The following is a 17683-nucleotide window of genomic DNA, read 5'->3' as shown; positions in this document are numbered from 1 at the left end:
AGCTCTGTGTGCTTTTATTGTGTAAAAAAAACGATTTGATACATATGCAAATTAACCTGAGATGAGTCCTGTACATGAGATGAGTCAGGGACAGGACTCATCTCAGGTTAATTAGCATATGTATCAAATCGTTTTTTTTTACACAATAAAAGCACACAGAGCTATGGGGACTGGGTATTGCAGATCTGCTAGCGGCTATCTAGCAACCCATGTTCTCAGCTCTATACACAAAATCCCGGTGACAGGTTTCTTTTAAAGGGCATCTGTCAGCAGTTCTGTACCTATGACACTGGCTGACCTGTTACATGTGCGCTTGGCAGCTGAAGGCATCTGTGTTGGTCCCATGTTCCTATGTGCCCACATTACTGAGAAAAATTATGTTTTAAAGGGCTTCTTCAGGCTTTTAATATGGATGCAAAATGCAGAACGCACATTGCCGGTACCACTGTTTTGCAGATTTGCAATTTGCGGACCCCAAAACACACTTGTGGTCATGTGAATGGACCCTTACGGTGCCAGTACACATTAGGTGATTGTCCTGTTTTTGAATGTCTATATTTTCCGCCACAGATGTTTGGGGGAGGAGGATCAGCAGTTGAGTTCCCTTATAAAGGGAGATGCAGATGATCAGAGGCCTGCTCAGGCAAACCTAGCGCATATATATATAATTTAGTCCGGAGGGATAGCGGTCGCTGCCCAGCAGACACCTGTCTATTTCCTATTTCTAGCTTTCAGGTATGTTCTTGCACTGCACTTTTTTGTGCCTGACCAGTTCATCCAAATGGGCTTGCCAAAATTTTGAAAATATGGAAATTCTGTAACTTGGGAAGCATTTTCCCCATGCGCACCATTCCAAGAGTTATTTTTTTTTTGCAGCTTTTGCATAGAGTTTTGTCGTCTTAGATAAACCAATCTCATTCCCTTGCACAGATGGAGCTGTCTTGTGGTTTAAGATATGATCTTGGAAAAGTTTGAGGAAGGAAGAATGGCTGGCTTCTCATTCTTGCCACTGCTTGGTTATTGTTGTGGAAAATGCCTTGGCGAGGAGCTGCTGCAAATGAGAACATGATGTCATTCACCATCTTGATGCTTCCGTGAGTTTTCTGTCTGTGCCTCCGCATCGCGAAATAGTGCGGACCGTCTGATGCAGAATGCAGACCCCATTCACGTCAATGGGTCCACAGACAGCAGGCATACAGTTGGTGCCCGTGCATTGAGGACTGCAATTTGTGGTCCGTCTGCAGCTCAGGCAACGCTGGCACACAGTCGTGTGCTGGAGGCCTAAATGGTAGGATATGGCAAAAAATGTGTTAGCAAGGGTTGGTGTACCAGGAAGTCCCAGTACTGACCTGCCTGAGCTGGTTTTTGTGATGTGTCCTGTGAAATATTAGTATTGTTGTCCTTGGTGATCTTATTGCTTTCTTAGATTTAATAGTGGATTTAATTGTTTAGAATTTCATTGGAGTAATTTATATAGTGTAATTGCTGTAATGTCTTAATGGGGTAGCTGTTCATTTTCCCAACGACCTGGACCGTGTTGTAGGTTAGAAATGTTGCACAATACTTTGGATGGTAGCACAATTGGATTTTGGTCCAATACTGCGCTGGGCAAAATCTAGGTGTCAGGTAATCAGGGGTTTTCTCACTTCAGCAAGTGGCATTTATTATGTAGAAAAAGTTAATACAAGACGCTTAGTAATGTGTTGTGATTATCCAAATTGTTTGATTCATTTTCCCATCACATTATATACTTCTCATTTCCATAGTTATGACCACCCTGCAATCCAACAGTGGTGGTCTTGCTTGCATACTACAGGAAAAAGTGCTGGCCTCTCCTGTGACCAGGACTGTGGGAGCGGACACATATGCTGGTGCTTTTTTCTACAGTGTGCAAGCACGGCCACTGCTGCTGGATTGCAGGGTCATCGTAACCATGGAAACAAGTAGTGTATAAGGTGATGGAAAAATTAATCCGGCCAGCAAAGGAGGCAATATGGACACTCGCAATACATTAGTAAGTGCCTTGTATTAACTTTAACATGATAAATGCTATTTGCTGAAGTGAGACAACCCCTTTAAAGAAAATGGGGTAATTTATCAAACTTTTATAAAGGGAATGGGGCTTAGTTGCCCATAGCATAGGGGCAGCCATCTTGATTGACCTGTCAAAAAAAAAAAATTGCTTTACAGCAAGCCCCATGGTTCATAGACACAATGGTCAGGAGGGGACCTCATTGACATCTATGGGAGAGTTTTCTAGGCATGTTCTGTGACCTGTTCAGAGGTCATTGTACAAGGGAAGAAGAATAGATAAGCTCTGCCAATCACCTATTGTGAATGGTGGATCCTGTCTTATCTATACACAGAGGTGATACCATTACAGGCAGGATTAGAATGACAGATGAGCAGATAACTGCAGTAAAGTAATCTGTACAGATTTGATTAGGCTGTGGCCAGTGTGGAAACTGCAGGATTTTTTTTTCTTGATAGATACGGACATGGAAAATAAAAAAATAACATCAAAATTCTTTAAAAACATGTTATACATAAAAACGTGATTTAAACAATAGGTCATTTTCTGATGACCTATTATCAGCACATAGCGACCAATTTTCAAGATGCTGTGAAAATGGGATCTGGAATCTGGTTACCACAGCAAGCGACACCACTTTTTCTATAGTCAATAACTCCCCCCCGGTGTCCAACTTTTTGGTAAAGACGAGGTATCTCATTCTCTTGGAACCAGAGGTGTAGTGCAAGGCCCCACATAACCACAACTCGGCTCCTATACAAGTAATAGAAAGCACATGCAGCAATGAGGGAGGTGTCAGAATGCGCCACAATTTTGGCATGGTTGGCAAAAAGAAACGCCTCTAAAACAAAATATGGCTTTCATGCTTAACCCTGCACTTGAGTGTTTGACATTTTTATTTTTTGGCTCATGTGGAGAGGGGTGCGGTTGTGGTGCGAGAATGTGTGCCAAAAGTAAGCCAACCAATAGGTGGTGTAAACTACGCTGCGTTAAGGTGCGCCAGATCACCCGGCATCTGTCATTGTGAGAAATCTGGCATAGCTTTAGTCTGTCTAGTCCAAGTTTACATTGTGTAACTATTAGATGTTCATTTGGCAGCAGAGCTGCAGTAACCATCTCCGTCCACTGCACGACGGACGGCGCTGTGTAGTTCTGAAGCTACTGCTGATTGGCGGGGTTGCGGTGTCGGACCCCAGCCTGTCGGATAGTGATGGCCTCTTCTCAGGATAGGCCTTTATTTGTAAAGGGTTGGACAATAATAGTTCTAAGTCCTTTGAAGAAATAAGACCACCTCCTGTCAGTGCTCCTTGGACATTGTGCAATATTTTAATGTCCTCTGCTTTCCTCAGTATTTCCTGGGGAAAGCGAGAAGAGACCCCCTAAAATGTTGAGTCGGGGTTAATGCAGGAGCGCAGATTGGAAATGGCTTGTCAGACTTGCTGAGTTCCTGCGTGACTGATGTGCAGAATCATTCTGCAGCAATTTACAGAAACCCGATCTCCATGAGATTTCCCCACAGATTCCACCCTTTGCATCGGGGAGACAGATGCTGATTCATTGCATATTTGGTGCTGATTCACAGACGGATTCTTGGAGGAACTCCATGAAATAGCCCAGCCTTTTGGCATGTCTGATATCTATAGAACTTGTGGTTTTTGGGGCGCTGAAATAGTCAAGATTGGCCCTGAAGTATGCCAACCTTTTCCTAATGTCTACAGTAATTTATCCATCTTTGCGTTAATTTTTGTTATTACTTTTTTTTTGTCTATTGACTTCATGCTGTGCCCATATCTTTGGCATGCCTTTATAATGTTCTCCACATGCAGACTTGGCACACTTTTTGCTCAGGATCGGCCTTTATGAAGGTATTGAATAGCGTAGCCTGATGGCTCAAACTTGGTGTGACCGGACTCCCTCATTGGGTCTAGGTACTGCCCCCTGCTGTCTAATTTAGTGGGTGCTGCTAGTGCCCACCGACCACCATACCATGCTGCTTCCTTTCCTTAACATTCCGTTCTCAGATATTTATCCTAATATAATTGCCATGGGGTTCCCGGCAGAAAGACTTGAAGGTGTATACAGAAACAATATAGATGATGTTGTAAGGTAAGTGGTACAAAGTGAGTTTTTCCAATGTTTCTGTGAATGCATGGCTCCTCGGCAATGGATCAATTCCTCTCCTCTGTCCTAGGGTGAGCATGTTTTTACAAGTGTGCTCTACATCTTGGCGTGTTTCACGCGCTTGTTTTTAGTCTCGGTGTGTGTGATTTTATATATATTTTTTCATTTATTTTTTCTCCTGACCATCCAAATGGCTGCGAGTGAACTAGATGTGACCCAGATTGCATTGTCTAAACAGCTTCCTTCATTTTCTAACAGGATGTGTAGCTGCACAAAGGCACCAAAATGCCCTCCATGGTAAATCGCGTCATTAGACTGGTGGTTCCTGTACGCCTTTGTTCTGCTTAGAATCAAATTAGGTCTCGCTTGAGGCAAGAGGTTACTATTGTAAATCTGTGTGGTGATGTTATACGGAAACCGTGGCTTATGAAAACCTTATGTATCTGGGTGGTGGAGCCCAACGTTTGGAAGCTGGAATCTTCTCAGTTCTCCTTTTATTCCAGTTAGGGCTCATTCAGAGGGCCGTATGATGTCCGCAAAAATGCGGATCCGTTTTTTTGCGGACAGTTCAGCATGTTCGCAAAAAAATGGTTTGCCTTCGGTTTTTTTGCTGATCCATAGACTTTAATAAGGCCATGTCCTGATTTTCACTGACCAGTATAGGACATGTTTTTGCTGAACTGTGCAATGGAAGAAAAGGGCCCCATAGAAGTGAATGGGACAGCATCTAATCCGCAAAAAAACGGATCCACATTTTTGCGGACAGCATACGGCCGTCTGAAGGAGCCCTTAGAAAGATACATTTGTGTGTGCTCAAAAATGGAATCTAGTTTGTGGCCACTAAACCCAGACTTGAATGAGAAAAAGTGTAAGGAGTTTCCAAAGTAAAAGGGCATGTCACAGTCTGGAAGGGGAACCCTGTCCTCTGCCTCCAGCCCAAAGCTAAGCAGGTACCTGGCGCAGGAGGGGTGCCTAGCTGGCCTGGGCTCCACTGCGGACTGGGGGGGTCGGGAACATTACTGCCCCAGCAAGAGAGAGATTCAGATATTATGATCCCAAGAAATGGTGTAGTGATAGTAGCGTCCTTCACAATGAATAGTAACTCTGGTAAACTGGAGAAAGCGTTTCCAGATGCTAGCACCATGTGTTAGGACTTTTGCAACAAAATGGTTTCATAGAAAATGTGGCCTTTTTAGCAGTACCCATGTGCTTGCCCATAGCAGTCAGATCACCCTTTACACTGCATAAAGCGATTCGTCGGCTTTGTGCTAGCGGTGCAGCCCTCTTTTGGTCTCATCTGGCATAGGGTTGTCCGGGCTTTTAATGTTGAGAACCTATCCTCAGGGTAGGTCATCAATATTAGATTGGCGGGGGTCTGACACCTCTGCTCCCTGCTGCGGCCCCATAGAAATACAGAAGAGAGACGGCATGGGCGTACTGTGCGCGCGCAGTCTCCTCAAACAGCTGTTCAGCGGGGTTGCCAGGTGTCTGACCCCCGCCGATCTTATATTGATGACCTATCCTGAGGATAGTTTATCAATAGAAAAAGCCTGGACAACCCCTTAAAGGTAGCTCAATTTAGTAAATAGCATATATGAAACGAGTGACTTTTAAAATTTACCTTTATTAAATATTTAAGTGGGTATAGGTATGTATATACCAACAGTGAAAAAACTACAATTACTCAGTGGGGGAGTAGTAATTACTCCCCCACTGAGTAATCTCAGTAATTGTAGTTTTTTCACTGTTGGTATATACATACCTATACCCACTTAAATATTTAATAAAGGTAAATTTTAAAAGTCACTCGTTTCATATCTGCTATTTACTCTCAGAACTATTGTGACAAAACATCTCCTTAGAAAACCTTTAATGCTGATAGTAATTTGTAGCTCAATTTAGGTTTTGTCTATGCTTGGAACAAGTAAACCATTACTGCTGTGCTGTGGCCACGTGTATAAGACGTTTGGTTCTGCCAGGCGGAATTCACATGGCCCAGTACAGTCCGTGAAATGTGGTCCCTGTTACAGCCACATTTCCCAGACCAGCTGCAGCTCATAGTGATCTAAGATGCTGTGAGTTCCAGCCCATCCACTTCATTCACTGAAATGATGCTGAGAGTGCGGGACTAAACATGGATTAAAGCCTGGTTCACACCTGAGCGTTTTACAGCGCGTTCCTACGCGCTGTAAAACGCTCAACAGGTGAAAACCCATGTTTCCCTATGGGCATGGTTCTCACCTGCGCGTTTTACAGCGCGTACGAACGCGCTGTAAAACGCCCTACGCCCAAAGTACAGGAGATTCTTTGGGGCGTATTGTCGCGCGTTTGCACCCAAAGACTTCAATGGGAACGCGGCAAAATGGACTCTCCTCTGTACATAAACACACAGGAAAGGGTGATGGTGCTCCGCAGGAAGTCTTTCATTGGACACCTCATTAGACAAGGCTGTTTTTCATTGGATGCCTCTGTGGTCAATCGCAAGAACGCGCGTATGACGTTAGTTTCCTATTTCCAAAAACGCTTTAATACGCCCGGAAAACGCCAGACAAAAAACGTGCGTAAAACGCGCGTATCAAACACGCTCAAGTGTGAAGCAGGTGTAAAGGGGGGTTTTCTGAGCTTTTACTGCTGATGACCTATCCTCTGGATAGGTCATCAGTATCTGATCATGGGGTCTGACGCCCTGGACCCCCTCCGATCAGCTGTATGAGGAGACACCAGCGCCGCTGTCAGTGCTGCAGTCTTCTCAGATTTTCCTAGGTCATGCGACATCTCGTTCATCAGTCATGTGGCCTAGGTGCTGCTCAACCCCATAGAAGTGAATGGGGCTGAGCTGCAGTACCAAGCACAGCCACTATACAATATACGGCGCTGTGCTTGGTGAGCATGGAGAAGGTTGGGGGTGCTTACAGAAGAGCTGCTGCCTTCTCAAACAGCTGATCAGAGGGGTCCCGGGTGTTGGACCTCCACCGATTAGATACTGATGACCTATCCAGAGAATAGGTAATTAGTATTAAAGTCCTGGAAAACCCTTTAAAGGTTGGGATGGAACTCAGTATCATTAGATCACTCTGATGCAGTGAGTTCAGCGCACAAGAGCTGCAGTCAGTCCGGGAAATGTCTGTTGCTCAGACGGCACACAGCCATGTCAATGCAGCCTTTAAGGGGTTCTCCCACAATTGACATATATCCCCTATCCACAGCAGTTTCTGTTAGCCCCATTGAATGGTGCATGCTCGGCCGCCGCAGCTCCATTCAAACTCTTCTTCATTGCAGGCATACAGTGGGGGGGGGGGCTCAGGATGCTGGTCTTAGATTGGTGGGGGTTCTAGATCTGTGACCCCCACTGATACAACATTTATAACTTAAGGGCAAAGCGTTAAAGGTCTGTAGGGGGCAAGGCCCTTTAATCCCCCTGAATGCCCTGCCAGTCTTTGTGGCCCGGACTCGCCTGCAGGGCAGTATTCATTCAGTTGAATTATGAGCTGTTACTCAAGGCCTCATTAAAACAATCTTATCTTTATCTGAAAGGTCTCTTGGTAAAGGGTTAACACTTGCCAGGCGAGTCTTTCAGGTGATGAGACAGAACTGTAGCTGTTGATGGGCACAGGAATGTCTAGACGGGCGCGGGGGAGTGCGGAGATTTCTGCGTGCCTACGCTCTGTCAGATGGGGAGGAAGTGAAGACCTTTTAAAGTCTTGTGAAATTAACCAGTGCCTGGTCATGGGAAACGAGCGCTCCTGGATCAGAAGCCAGAAAAAGGATATAGGCTAACCTACTTAATACGTGGGTTGCATGTGGTGCCAGGGAATAGGTTTGTTCGCATATCTGATTTTTGGTGTGGATTCCACCCCAAAAGCACATGCAGACCTTCTCTATTGATTCAAATGGCTAATCTGCATTTAAAATCATACAGCACTTTATTTTATTTTTTCCAGTTGTGGTTTTAAAAAAAACAAACTGAATTTTTTATCCGCATCCAGAGGTCCCATTGAAATGGACAGGATGGAAACCACATCAAAGCTGCATCTAAAATAAAATGTGATTAACGGTGTAAGAACGAAAAACTGGGAGAAATCCACAGCAGATTTTCTTTAAGGACAGAAAAAAAAACTCTGACCCTACTGTAAAGGTAGTTTCATTGAGCTAAAACTAGCTAGAAATGGATTCACAAGGAATGGGAAATATAAAGGAAAGGACATGGGGGGGGGGGGGGGGCATTTACTAAGCTGAAATACACCTAAGTTAGGCATGTTTCAGGTGCAGATGGTGGCGCAACGTTCACGCCAGGTCTAAGATTGTGGGCAGGGAAGGGGACAGGATGGCAGGCCCGTCTCATTCATTTCTTACGCCTGTTTTAGGTGTAGAAAATGGTGTAAATGTCAGACAGCTCGGAGGCTGATCCGGCGAAGTTATGGAGAGGCCGGCACCTCTGTTACTTTGGCGGATCCACCGCCAGGTATAAGGGTTATTAAGACCGCCATCTAAAACACCAATAATAATAATGTGCGCCATAGATTTCTCCTTCCTGCTGAATCCACTTCTGGTTTGAAAACTTTGCAGTGGCATTCTCCCCACTGTGTGAGTCTTATTTAAAATAATAATAATAAAAATATCCCCCTTTCATATCATAGATTTCAGATCTTCTCCTTTCAGTTTCCCCTGTAAGTCCCTGGAGGTCCTGATCTGGGAACCCCCTCCAGGGCCTGCATGCTATGTGTCTCATACTTCCAGTGCCGGCAGCAATTGTGCCTCCTCATCTTTCAGACTTACCAGTATTAAGGCTTGGCAGCGGGCCAGGCCGTACAATGACAAATAAAGGTGTAACAGCGCTGGTTACCAGTTACACAAGGAGCACCCATACAGCGGAGATAAGAGGCCTCCTGATTGTGAGCTGTGGCTTTGATTTCTGGACGACCTATGAGGACGTTATTACTGCAGCTCGGTCTTCTTTTTAGTTTGGAGAAGAAATTGTGGCATCCCGTTTGCCATTCCTGAAGGTATATCCTGTATGGGTGCTGATTTTTGTGGTGGGTGATGCCTGTTGATCTCCATCCATTAAAGCCAGACCTTTCAGACATTTAGCTCTGTGCATAAATAGTGAAGTTAATAGAGTGAAAAAAAAAGTTAAAAAAATCCTAATCTGTAAAAGGCAGGCCGCAGACCCCGACCGTCCTGCTGCAGCCTGTGCTTCCTGATGAAGCAGCGAGCGCCCAGAAAAGCCTGTTTCTGCAGACGGCACTGTCATGGAGCCAAATGGGAAGTTAAAACCAGATGCAATCCAGAGAGCTGGAGTGGAAAAATGCATGTTGATTCGGAGATCAAAGACCCCTCACCCATTTCTTGAGATCATTAAAATTTAAGTACAATGACTGTATTCAGTGTGTAGTTGCTGGGAAAACCCAAATCCTCACTACCAGTTGTGTGTGTAACTCATTAGTGGCCAGCTGTGATGGCACGCCGCTGGAGCTCTTCAGTGATGGGATCTATTCCTGTGCCAATAGGTTAGGGCTATGGCCGTCTCCGGAGCCCGACTGCGCGTAATTCATGTTCAAATGGAAATGTTCTTTATGGTTTCACACTCGGCCCAGGACACTGAATACCTTGGAAAAAAAATCCGCCATACCAGAATTGCTGCTTTAGCTTATCTGCCACAAAAGACGTAAAAATTTTAATAAAAACATCACCTGTAACACATGTAAGGCTACTTTCACACTAGCGTTGGAGCGGGTCCGTCTGATGTTTCATCAGACGGATCCGCTCCTATAATACAGACGTTTGCATCCGTTCAGAACGGATCCGTCTGCATTATTACTTAGAAAACTTTCTAAGTGTGAAAGTAGCCTGAACGGATCCGTCCAGACTTTACATTGAAAGTCAATGGGAGACGGATCCGTTTGAAGATTGAGCCATATTGTGTCATCTTCAAACGGATCCGTCCCCATTGACTTACATTGTAAGTCTGGACGGATCCGCTTGCCTCCGCGCGGCCAGGCAGACACCCGAACGCTGCAAGCAGCGTTCAGGTGTCCGCTCGCTGAGCGGAGCGGAGGCTGAACGCTGGCAGACTGATGCATTCTCAGCGGATCCGCCTCCACTGAGAATGCATTAGGGCTGGACGGCTGCGTTCGGGGCCGCTTGTGAGCCCCTTTAAACGGAGCTCACGAGCGGACACCCGAACGCAGGTGTGAAAGTAGCCTTAGCTACAAGCTGTCCCGTAAAAATTTGACCCTCAGACAGCTTGTTAGAACGAAAATGGGATGCAGCGATTTAAAAAGAGTTTTTATTGTGCAGAAGTAGTAAAACTTAGACTATACTATTTGGGTAAGTATGACCAAATACAAAGTTATAATGGTATTTATGCTGCTAAGTGAATGTTGCAAAACTGACAGCATAAAAAGGCAATTTTTAAAGAGTTAAAAGGATTTTCCAAGACTTTAATACTGATGACCTATCCTCTGGGTAGGTCATCAGTATCTGATGCGTGGGGTCAGACACCCAGGACCCCCACTGATCAGCTGTTTTGAGAAGGCAGTGGTTCTCCTGTGAGCGCCGTGGCCTTCTCCGTGCTCACCACGCACAGCCCCTTACATTGTATAGCGGCTATGCTTGGTATCGTGCTCTGCCTCATTCACTTCTATGGGCAGCTACTCCTAGGTCATGTGACCGATGAACGTGTCCTCACTGGCCTAGGAAAAGCTGAGGGAAGGCCGTGGCGCAACTGCGAGCACAGGTGCCTTCTCAAGACGATAATCGGCGGGGATTTTGTGTGTCAAACCCCCTTGGATCAGATACGGATTACCTTTCCTGAGGATAGGTAATTGGTAAAGAAAAACAATCTTGGAAAGCCTCTTTTAATAAGCTAATCAGGGGTGTACCCTTTCCCCCACCAGCCAATCAGCTGTTTGGAGGAAGTGGTGTTCCATGCAAGCCCTGCTCCCTCTTCATTACACTGTCCGTCGTCTCAGAAGTGCGGTGTAGTTACAAGTACTCTCTCCAGTCACTTGATTACACTACGTCACCACCGCAAGGGAGACTATGTGTAGTGTAATGAAGAGGAAGCAGGGCTCGCATGGAACAGCCGATCGGGGGCGCCAGATGTCGGACCCCCGCTAATCAGATTATTATGAAGATTGCATCCTATATGCAGCCTGCACAACCACTTTTATCACTCGTGTAGCTACATCGAACAGAAAAGTAAAATAGTTATAACTCTTGGAAGGTGACAATAAAAAAAAAAATTGCTTGGTGACTAAGGCCCAAAATGCACGCAGAGGAAGGGGTTAGTGCTTCTTTTACATGCCAAGGTACAAAAATACTTATAGCTTCCTACAGGTTAACATGTAACATCTGTCCGCTGTGTGTTTTCCTGCAAAAAAAAAACACCTACATGCACAAGCACCCTAAGGGTTTACCTTAAGGCTGGGTTCACACTTGAGCGTTTTACAGCGCGTTCAAACGCGCTGTAAAACGCTCAACACATGAAAACCAATGCTTCCCTATGGCCCTGGTTCTCACTTGAGCGTTTTACAGCGCTGAAAAACGCGCTGTAAAACGCCCTACGCTCAAACAAGTACTTGAGCTTCTTTGGGGCGTTTTGACGCGCGTTTGTGGCCATAGGACATTGCAGTTAATCACACAAACGCGCGTCAAACGCGCGTTTACTATTGCAAAAAACGCGAGTCAAAAACGCGCGTTAAACGCGCATATCAAAGACGCTCAGGTCTGAACCCAGCCTTAAGGAAATCTGTCACCCCGATTTTGGACCCTTATCTACAGTAATACATTAAACTGCGGGTGTGGACTCCTACCGCACCCCCTGGGGACAGTAGGGGAAAAAAATAGTGATCTACACTCCTAATCTTTAGTACTACTCCTGTGTTACTTTAAATCAGGCATGCTTAACCTGCGGCCCTCCAGCTGTTGCAAAACTACAACTCCCACAATGCCCTGCTGTAGGCTGTTTGGGCATGCTGGGAGTTGTAGTTTTGCAACAGCTGGAGGGGCCGCAGGTTGAGCAAGCCTGCTTTAAATAGTCTTAGACTGACACATTCCCTTTAAAAATTAGACTGACACATTCCCTTTAAATCTGACATGGGAATTATTTAAAAAACATTTGAATTGAATCTTGTGTGTTTGATAATGCATTTTGTGGAATTGTGTATATTATGCAGCCTAGTGCCTGTTTTTAGACTGATGGCCTCTCCTTTGAATAGGTAAACAATTGTTGTTGGTAGGACTTAGATCTTTCATCGTAAGGATAGGCCATCAGTATAAAAATCCCACATAAACAGGTACTTACAGTTCGCCCGCCCCCTCCTACTGAAACGCTCATACGTGCTCCATACCACTCTGGTCCTATGCGCTTACTCCTGTACCTCGATCTTCTGGTCTGGGATTTGTTTTCTTCCCCCCCCCCCCGGGTCGGTCACCTGATCCTCTTCAGCCAACCGCAGTGATGTTTCCACCAGAGATGCGTCACTGCTGAAGCCAGTGCTTGGCTGAAGAGGATCAGATGGCCATGACGAGAAGGAAGAAAGCAAACCCCGGACGGCAAGACGGAGATGCAGGAAAGTATGGCCCTTTCAGTGGGGGAGTTTGGCTGTTAGAAATTGTGTATTCCTGGAGAACCCCTTTAAGAAGGGTAAACATAAGTATATTTGATAATGTTAAGGATGAGCTTTCATCAGTTTATAATTTCTGAAATCAATACCTGGCACTGTAGGCCAAGTTTAGATGTCATATCACTATTTTTTCTCATATTCTCCTCCGTTGGGGCGCTGTGCCCCCTTCTGTTTCGACGTCTTGTATACTAATGAATAGCATCGGTACAGGGAGGAGGAGACGGCTGCGTTTCTCAGGGGGTGTCCCCTTCTCCCTGACTGTGGCGCGGTCCAGTTGCAGCGGAGCACATCACAGCCAGGGCAAAGGTGAGCTGTTTTTTGCCAATCGCTGTGATGCAGTTAGCGGTTATTGGACATTGCCACAGCCAGGGAGAAGGAGACGCCCCCCGAGAAACGCGTCCGTCTCCTCCTCCCTGTATCAATGCTATTAATTAGCATACAGGACTGCAAAACAGAAGGGGGCACAGCGCCCCAACGGAGCAGTGTATGAGGGGAAAAAATAGCGATACCACATGTCCTAATCTTGGCCTACTGTGCCAGTACTGTATTTTAGAAAGTATAAACTGATGAAAGGTCGTCTTTAAGGGTACGTCCTGGCAGCAGTGCAGTAGAAAACTGCTAAAAATGAATTTAAAACCCTTTTTAGATGTCTTAATGTCTTCCTCTGCTGCATGCAGTAGTTTAGACGAGTGGTCTCTAAGATCGGCTTTTTCTGCTACTTACAGTGCTTTTCTCTGAATTATTTTCAAGGTTTTTGGACTCCAAGCATAAAAACCATTACAAGATCTACAATCTGTAAGTATACTCTGCTGTTGCCTTCAGTTTAAATGATAGCATTTTGGTTAAAAGTTTCTGCCTGTAGATTTCCGCAGACCCAGAGGTTGGGTATTGTTTTACAGACTTGCATGCCTGAAACAATTAGTTAGAGGGGCCTAATGGAGAGTTGTGTCGCAGTGGTGGAGTGATGAGGTTAGATGGAATTTTGGCAGGCGTTCATGTTACATGATCTACTTTTAAACGACTTGGATGCTTGCCCACTCCATGGCCTGTGACCACGTGTTGAATTGGGAATAAAATATATAGCCAGTGCCTCTCAGCTTGTTGACTTGGGAAGCAGTCTTGTGAGCCACAAGGATGAGCCACCACCGCTTTAGTGCTGGCATAGATTTGGCATATCCTGTACTTTAGGGTGGGTGAGCATCAGTAAATACCAATTCTGGTGTTTGACACACCCCAAATCTCTAAGGGTCCATCCACATGGGCCATAAATGATTTGTCTGACGCATATCTTCACTTTTTTTTTTTTTTTTTTTTTCTCTCCAAAGTGGATGACATTCTTTTAAAAATCCGACTTGCATTGTAAATTTTTTATCCATAGCAAGTCTAGTTTATGCTCCAGGTTTCACTCGCGGCTATCTACCTTTGCAATGCAAATGTTGAAAGCAGCTGCTATCTCCGTAGCAATGCCACCACAACCTGCCCATTTCGGCGCCAGATTTCAGAGAAACGCACTGTTGGATTTCCCTAACGGGAAGTTCTGCACCATAGTTAATCGTTGTAAATGTACCCAAGGATATTAGAGGACTGGGTACAAAAAATAAACATGGCATCACTGATTTGAGTTGCTTCGTCTGTAGCTGTGGTAGAAGCAACTTTTCAAAGCTTGGGTGCCTGCAACGATTTAAAGGGAATGTCTCACTTTTTTATGTTTTTTTTAAAGTTTTTATTTAAAAGGGTTTTTTGGTACTTGGATATTAATCGCCTATTCTTGAGAGGTCATCAATATTAGACTGGTGGGGGGAGGGATGCGACATCTGGCATCCCCACTCATCAGCTGCCGGTGGCAGAAGCTATACAGCGGGCAGAGCTGGGACCTCAAGCGTCCATCCATTGTGCTGCGACTGTATCGATTACTGCAGCTCAGCTTCCATTTAAGGCTACTTTCACACTAGCGTTCGGGGCTCCGCTTGTGAGTTCCGTTTGAAGGCTCTCACAAGCGGCCCCGAACGGATCCGTCCAGCCCTAATGCATTCTGAGTGGATGCGGATCCGCTCAGAATGCATCAGTCTGGCAGCGTTCAGCCTCCGCTCCGCTCAGCAAGCGGACTCCTGAACGCTGCTTGCAGCGTTCGGGTGTCCGCCTGGCCGTCCGGAAGCAAACGGATCCGTCCAGACTTACAATGTAAGTCAATGGGGACGGATCCGTTTGAAGTTGACACAATATGGCTCAATTTTCAAACGGATCCGTCCCCCATTGACTTTCAATGTAATGTCTGGACGGATCCGTCTGAACTACTTTCACACTTAGAATTTTTTCTAAACTATAATGAAGACGGATCCGTTCTGAACGGATCCAAACGTCTGCATTATAGGAGCAGATCCGTCTGTGCAGACAGCAGACGGATCCGCTCTGAACGCAAGTGTGAAAGTAGCCTAAATGAATAGGAATTGAGCTGCAGCACACCATAAACTACACAGCGGATGGAGCCTTCTATCCACTGTATTACTTCCGTCACGAATGCCTGTCTTAAGCAGCTGATAGTCGGGGTATGATATTGATGACCTATCCTGATAAGCCATTAAAGGGGTTATCCAAGACTATTAAATGCCCCTCACAATAAATATACTTACCTGACTCCCCGCTCTCTGCGCCGCTCCTGGTCCCCGCACTGCTGCTCCCCTTGTGCAGATGAAAACATCCGGCGTCGGGGAGCAGCCAGTGTCATAGTCGATGGGGACGGAGCGGCATTCCGGGGGCACGCGTGAACTAGCAGCAGGACGGATCAGACAAACTGTTCACCTGCTGGAGTCCCCTGCCACTAATGTGAAAGTACCCTAAGTATATTCATTGTAAAGGGCCCGGGCATATGGAGCATTTAATAATCTTTGATAACCCCCTTTAATATCGAAGTACCAGGAAACCACTTTGTCAGTAGTAGAGAATTGATGCTGGTTCAGGCATGTTAAAGACGTTATCCCGTGATTTAATGTAAAAAATGAAAATTGAACATCATATAGTACATGACAATCTCTGACAAAGCTAGAACCAGCCCTGTACCTCACATGGATCCAGAGATCTCCCCATTCATTGCTCCAATTGCTCTGCTAGATTTATTTCAAGCTGACCGCTCAGGGGGCGTGGCCATTCTGCTGCAGCTCTCTCCCTATGACAGCTCAGTTGAAGGATGAAACAGAGCATGTGCGGCCCTCTCAATGAGCCGAACAAAGAAATGAGGGGGAAAAAACTAACTGCAGGTGGCTCTATACAGATACATTTTATTTAATAACTCTGGCAAAAGACGCCCACTGAGAAAAGCTGATGTCTCCTCCTCCCTGTTCCAATGCTATAAACAGAACGAGGGGCACAGCGGCGCAATGGAGGAGCATATAATGAAGAAAATTTGCGATATGACATCTAGGGAACATGGGCTACAGTGTGAAGTATTGCTTTTATAAAGTAAAAACTGGTGAAAAGTCCTCTTTCAACGGCCACACCTTTTTTTTTCTTAGGGAAGCTAAGGTATCTGGCAATGGCTTCCCCTGTTCTCCCCATTAGGAACAAATGCACACACAGCTGAGTACACGTTGGGAGGGATAGCTGTCAGCTGAATGAACTTTTGGCTGACATCTATTGAAAGTGAAGGAGCCTTTACTATTTTGGTCTCCAGCAGTACAGTAGAGTTGTAATTAACTTGACTGGTGTCTAAAGATAATGAGATGACTGCTCATTTTGTCCCAGTCTATACAGCAAAGCTGTCAAGTGAGCAATGAGCCGCTGTCTGTGTCAGATATAGATTTTATAATATATCCCAATTTTTAAATGTCATTTTCAGGTACATCCCCTGGATGCAGAAGTGTTTTAGCTTTGTGCTAGGTTTAGCGATGATTAGAATTGGTTATGCTTTTTGTCATGAATGAGAATTTCCCCTTTAACTAGGCTTCGTCTTGAGGTGTCTGAACTCCACTTTAAGACATTATCTAACAATGGGCAGACATGTCGTCCACAGTCCATTTCCCAAAGCCGTCAGTCTGGAGTGTATTGTCCTCTTAAGGAGCCTTGCCAATAATGACATCACAAGGCTTTTGCACTCTGAGAGCTGTCCAAGATCAATGCCTGAGGTCTTAATTGCATATCTCTTTAAATAATGCAGAATAATGTGCTCGACATGAGCAGGCTTCAAATAGGAATTGGAAATAATTAGACCTTCTTCTTTTGTTATGAAGTAGATTTAGTTTGAGTTACAGATTGAGAAATCTTGCTGAAATGGAGCCTTATTGGATTTTGATGATTGTTTGCTGGTATTGGTAGAGACGGGCATGTCCACTGTATGGGGATCTGACATCTTAAAATGTAAATGTCCTTGGCTCTAACCTGTGTCTGCTTCACTTGTAGATGTGCTGAAAGACATTATGATACAAACAAATTTAGCTGCAGAGGTAAGTGACCTTGTGACAAAATGGTTTGTGGGGTTTATACATTAGTCACACTCTTCATTGATTGAACAGCTTTTCCTTTTCTGCGTTCTCAACCAGAAATTTGATGCAATGGCTCATTGCACATTGATGCCGTTTGCCTTCAGAGAAATCTGATTGACTAAAGTTTTCATTAATGTAACCATTTTTCACTAATGTTTCCCTTTAAAAAGAAGGTAACAAAGTAATGTAGCGAAAAGCGGAGTGAGAACAGAGCCGTACTACAAGGTCTGGCTTTACAGACTGAATATCAATAAACATGCTCTAGAGATGTTCAAGGGGGTTTTCTGCTATCCCCATATTGATGATCTATCCTCAGGATAAGGCCTCATGCACACAACCGTACCGCAAAACACGTATACTGGTTGTTTGCAGAACGGAAGTTCTACGAGAATAGGACATGTTCTATATTTTTATTTTTTTTAAATTTC

The 17683-nt window shown here is 45.0% G+C and overlaps 1 protein-coding gene across 1 annotated transcript in view; it reads left to right on the top strand.

Annotated features, from left to right (window-relative positions):
* PTEN (phosphatase and tensin homolog) overlaps positions 1–17683 on the top strand; it is a 53639-nt gene that overhangs the window by 20581 nt on the left and 15375 nt on the right. Inside the window, exons 2-4 of the mRNA XM_040436833.1 lie at positions 4054–4138; positions 13531–13575; positions 17173–17216. Coding sequence (XP_040292767.1) covers positions 4054–4138; positions 13531–13575; positions 17173–17216 — 174 coding nt within the window. The remainder of the gene's footprint in view (positions 1–4053; positions 4139–13530; positions 13576–17172; positions 17217–17683) is intronic.

Source organism: Bufo bufo, chromosome 6 (genome assembly GCF_905171765.1).
Source record: "Bufo bufo chromosome 6, aBufBuf1.1, whole genome shotgun sequence".
NCBI lineage: Eukaryota > Metazoa > Chordata > Amphibia > Anura > Bufonidae > Bufo > Bufo bufo.
This window is presented reverse-complemented; position numbering and strand designations above follow the sequence as displayed.